General features: G+C 41.2%; 1 protein-coding gene across 1 annotated transcript in view; it reads left to right on the top strand.

The window, feature by feature from the left end:
- EDRF1 (erythroid differentiation regulatory factor 1) overlaps positions 1 to 5,039 on the top strand; it is a 13,445-nt gene extending 8,406 nt beyond the window's left edge. Inside the window, 4 exon segments of the mRNA XM_010164522.2 lie at positions 1 to 24; positions 390 to 505; positions 1,309 to 1,472; positions 4,868 to 5,039. The exon segment at positions 1 to 24 is cut by the window's left edge and continues 29 nt beyond it. Of these exon segments, the coding sequence (XP_010162824.2) occupies positions 1 to 24; positions 390 to 505; positions 1,309 to 1,472; positions 4,868 to 5,039 (476 nt within the window).
- Positions 5,040 to 5,497: the final 458 nt, after the last annotated feature.

The raw sequence follows: 5,497 nt of genomic DNA, 5'->3' as shown, positions 1-5,497 counted from the left end.
CGTTTGCAGAATTCCAGATGGCCAGTAAGTCTGCCTCTGTCTTACTGCAGCACCTTACCAAACTGCCTTTACCTATTTAATTTCATTTTTAGATAACTTTGTATATGAGAGCAGGAATAATCTGCTTCTCAGAATACAATTTTCTTGAAGAGAGAAGTGACGTTTTTACATTTTTAGATAACTTTGTATATGAGAGCAGGGATAATCTGCTTCTCAGAATACAATTCTCTTGAAGAGAAGTGACGTTTTTCTTACTGGTTTTCAGTTGACTAGGACAGTTTGTGCTTTTCTCATGATAACTCTTGAAATCTTGGTATGGAAGAAAAAATGCAATCTATAACATAAGCTATTTGTCTTTCTTTTTTACCCTTTTTTTTTTTTTTTTTAAGGTCAGAACAGCAGTGCTGGGAAATTAAAGACTTTGTTTGGGGCTCTAGATATAATGGTGAAAACCAAGGGTGCGTTCCAGCTCATCAGAAACGAGCTTGTGGCAGAAAGTGAGCAGGTAAATGAAAGTCAAGTGATGTGATTATCTGCTCCCTTGTATCTCTTGCATTCACATAAAACTGGTTCTTTGGCAGTTAAGACAATGCTTGGTTACTTTTCATTGGAATTAGTTGCTTAAAAAGTGTGGATGGGGTTTGAACCTGTTGCAGTTCACTTCCAGCCTTTAAGTGGAGGTGGATTAAAAAACAAAGTTTACTCTAGAACAAACCTTTCATCCAGAGATGGATTAAAATGTGGCTGTATATGGATGTATCCTGACTGATGCAGGATAATACAGATAACTGCACAGAACCCCACTGGTGAACGGGGTTCCTTGCAGTTGTTGTTTGTATTATCCCTTAAAAATCTTCTTAAAGAACCTAAGAATGTATGTACAAAATAAATGGGAATTCTGTCTCTGTAGTATATTTAATATTGAAATATTAAAACATGGGAGATTATCTGTAGGCAGTGTCAATAGGTTCCTGATGCCTAAATAATAACTTGCAGTACACACTGATGTCTGTTCATCCCTCGCTGGCAATTTGAGCAGCAGATTGAGTGCTCAAGTCCATATTTTCCTGATATTTTTAGAACTAAATACTCCACTATAGATGTACAACATAGGCAGTTGACATAACTTGTGAGGGGCGTGGATATGAGCTAATTACTGAAGCCTCATTAAGAGGATGTTACAGCTGTTGTGATGTTGGTACCACCCCTCTGAGTAAGCTGACCTCCAGGTGTGGTTCTCTGACCTAATGAAGTGCATTTAAATGGTAGAGTTGAGTGAAATGGGTTTTGTTTTTTCTCTCCTTGTAGATAAGCAAGGGTAGAAGTAGTGCTGAGCATCTGTCACCTAATGATTCCTCTGCTGGCCTGGACAAAGAAGAAGTATTGAAACTGCTGAGTATTTTTGAGTCCAGAATGTCATTCCTTCTCCTCCAATCTATTAAATTGTTAACTTCAACCAAAAAAAAAATTGGGTAAGCTGAGCTTTGATATGTCTGCATAGATGTGATTCTTGTCCATAAATCCACACAAACTGTGTACTCTTAAGCACGCAAGTGTGATATTTATCCTTCTGTGGAGGTGACTTTTCTGAGTGGAGGAGTCAAGATACACCCTGATTATCTAAATCTTGCAGGTTTTCTGTGGTTTTGTGTGAAATCGAGGGAACAACCAAGAAACATCTTCACAAAGTGTGTCTAGGCTGCTTTTTTTCCTCTCCTCTTTCCTGCTAGCAATCCAGGACTAAGCCAGGACAAAAAAAATCATCCTGAATGGCTGTATTCAGAGAGGAAAACAGTAGTTTGTAATCATCCTCTGAAATACGTGGTACAGTTATGAATCACTGCTGCTTTATCGTGCTCTGTGATCTCCAGCTCATCCTTTAGAGGATATAAATCCCATGTCTTTCCTAAGTATAAATTCACACACCAAAGCAGTTTAACTCATACTGACATAATTTTGCTGGCACTTCTCATTGTCTTTTCTTTTTAACCAAACTGTTGAGTGCATGAGGTGTATGTATACAGTGTCCTTTATCTTACCTGACATTGGTCTCTATATGTGACAGAGCAGGTGGGGGAGAGACGACTGTGTACTGCTGCTCTCTTGATAAATCTTGATGGCAAAATAGATCAGCAGCAGCATAGATTAGTAAGGAAAATATTTCAGGGTAAATGTAGGCACGTCAGTAACGCTGTAAATAGAGAGGGATGTGTATGGGGAAGGTACTCACTGGCATTAAAGGATTTTCTAACACCTAATGGAATGCAGTGAAGAAATGATCTGTCTTGCCACTGGGATTTCTCACAAAGGTGCTTTTCGTGTTGGCCTTGAAGCGTTGTTGGGATTAGATGTGGGTAGTGTAATTCCTTACACTGCTCTGGGTTAGATTTGAATGTGTGTGGGGATGTGTTTGGGATCCAGAAGAGACTTTTTATTCCCTCAACAGCAAATGTGTTTGCAGAAGCTACAGCAGCCTACTGTCACTGTTTCTATCGGTGTACAAAGTTCATTTATGAAAATGTGGCTTGAGTTCTAATATATAGTTCCAGACAATTCTTTTATTGTTGGAAGTTGTGTTAATTGTTTCTCAGATGGAAGCACTGCTGATGCAAGTGCTGTTTTGCTAACAGCAAGTTGTGAAATGAATTCATTCTGCACAGTAAGTTGTCTGCTGATGGTAGGAGATGGCTAAATAGAAAAACACTAGACAAGAAGAAAGCCTGTGTGCTTTCTTAGCAGCGGTTTAGGTGCAGTGTTAAGTGCTTCCACTCTCTTTAAAAGAGCTTCCACAAGGTGGCAATCTGAGTATGTGAAATGCAGAGGGTAAAAGTATTTGTGTATAAACAAGGAGATGTCCTAAGTAACAGAGGAAATTTGTTTTAGTTCTGTTATCTCATTGTAAAACATCATAAACCAAAAAACTCTTGGTGGTTTTTGTTCTGTTTTGTGGGTTTTTCCCCTTCTTACTTTCTCACAGTTCTCTCTCTCAAGTGGGGTTTTGTACTGAAGATTCTTTATAGGGAACATGTCACAGTTTGAATACTATGAAATGTTGCTGTAACATGAAACTTTTTTTAAAACACAGGTGGGTTTAAAACAACCTGTTTAACCTCTCTTGTACCTTGTGTACCTCTTCAGCTGTGTAGAAGGAGATAACATCTACCTCTGTTCTAATAATAGGCTGAAAAGAGGAAATTGGAGCTGGCAAATGCTATTTCAGGGTCTCAGATGCACTTTGGCAGAGAACAGGGGCACATGTGGTAAAATTAGTGACACTTGTAGACTCGCAATAAAACTGGATGAAATCAGAGTTTTCCCCTCTAAAAGCCAAACACAGAAGTGTAGCTGAACTCGGCTGTGTTGACAGTAATACTTTGTTCTGGGAGTTTTTGTAACTTCTGGAAATAGGTTGCACTTCAGTGGCTTTTTATTATTGACTGCCTCTTCTGGTTAATGAACAAACCTGTCTGATTTCTCCCAACTCTTACAAATTTAATTTGTTTCACCATTTCTTGGTAATTCCTAAATCATTTGAAATTAAACTGTCTGCTGCATGCACACACACACACACACACTTCTAATATCAACAGCAGCGTTTTTCTAGTTTGGGTCACTTATTTCTTAGTCTTGGACATTAAATATAGTAAAGCAGGGTGGCAAAGAGGAGGGGTGACAGTGCTGAAGAAGACCAGCATGTGTGTGATAAGTGATTTACAGTATTTGTCAAACAGAAATATTTGTCAACTGAGAAAATTGGTGGGAGCTCAGACTGCAACCTGACAAAAGAAGCTTTTTTGTGTAGAGGTATTGAGCATGGGGAGGTCACTATCGTAGGGAAATAGTTTAGAGGGATGGAACTTGAGAGAATGAGACCAAATCATGGGCTTCAGACTTATCATAGAATCACAGAATGGTCTAGGTTGGAAGGGACCTTAAAGCTCATCCAGTTCCAACCCCCCTGCCAGCAGCAGGGACACCTTCCACTAGACCAGGTTGCTCAAAGCCTCATCCAGCCTGGCCTTGAACACTTCCAGGGAGGGGGCATCCACAGCTTCTCTGGGTAACCTGGGCCAGTGTCTCGCCACCCTCACACCAAAGAATTTCTTCCTCACATCTCATCTCCATCTCCCCTCTTCCAGTTTAAAGCCATCACCCCTTGTTCTGTCACTCCCTGCCCTTGGCCAAAGTCCCTCCCCAGCCTTCCCGGAGCCCCTTCAGGTACTGGGAGGCCGCTATAAGATCTCCCCGGAGCCTTCTCTTCTCCAGGCTGAACAGCCCCAACTCTCTCAGCCTGTCCTCACAGCAGAGCTGCTCCAGCCCTCGCATCATCCTCGTGGCCTCCTCTGGACTCGTTCTAACAGCTCCATGTCTTTCTTGTGTTGTGTGGACACAGCACTGCAGGTGGGGCCTCTCAAGTGCAAGGGGGGAGAATCCCCTCCCTCAGCCTGCTTGCCACACAGCATGGGAGCCAGTAGACCGTGTCTCCTAAGTGTGCAGGTGTCTGCATTTGACATGATCAGATAGACACGATCTTGGACTGAAGTACAGAGTTTTGGCGTGGAGACCTGGATTTTGGAGGGTTTATGGTGTAACTTGGGATTATGAGTTAATAAAATAGCTAGACCTGGAGCTGAATAAAAATCAGAACACCTTATCCCTCCTGCAGTATCAGCAGAGGCTCTGACTGCAGCACTGTGAAACAGCAGGAAACAGGAGCTACAGAAATAAGAGACTCCAGTCAAAACAGCGGCCTTCTGGCTTCACAGGGATAGTCATCAATGTTACCCACTACTAATTATTTTGACAATTTGCAGAATAAAATATTGCTGTCGGGGTTAATAGCCTGTATTATGTGTTTTCATTTTAGGGGCATTAATGAAGAAGAAGCTGTTCTTAAAACAAACAAGCAAGTTTACTCCCTGCTGTTACGCGCGACCGCTAACAAAAGTACGACTCTGCTAGAACGAGCTGAGGTAATTTTAAATGTACTGGAGCATCTGCCTCAGAATGATGGAGCTGGTCACGGAGGAATTCAGTGACTGAAATGCTGCCCAGCAGCAGAATCGGTGCCTTGCTGTGCATGGGGTCAGGGGTGGGGTTTTTTCCCACCATGTGATATTTGTATTTATTGAAGTTGATAATATCACCTACATCGTTAGACTGTCCAGCTGGGAAAGAACAGGACTTGCTTTTTATCCTGTGAGAGCTCTGGAGTGGTTTAGTCACTTGGCATTTCTTTGTTTGAAATGCTAAATTGGGGTTCTAGATATAAACATATATTTTTTTTATGTTGGAGGAAGTACTGATTTTTCTCTTCCAGGTAGTGGGGCTTTGCAGTGATGCAAATGTTTTGCATAAAAATGTATTCTCACAGTTGCTCTGGGTTTGATATTTAATGAAATGTACTTTGTAAGCAAAGCTTTCTTGGAACACTTTAAACTGGTCAACATGATCCAAAGCTGTACAAGGAAATTTCTGTTGCATATGTGGACACACT

This window comes from Antrostomus carolinensis, unplaced genomic scaffold, assembly GCF_000700745.2.
Source record: "Antrostomus carolinensis isolate BGI_N321 unplaced genomic scaffold, ASM70074v2 scaffold16233, whole genome shotgun sequence".
Classification (NCBI taxonomy): Eukaryota; Metazoa; Chordata; class Aves; order Caprimulgiformes; family Caprimulgidae; genus Antrostomus; species Antrostomus carolinensis.
The sequence above is the reverse complement of the archived record's forward strand: the minus strand, read 5'-3'. Positions and strand labels throughout refer to the sequence as shown.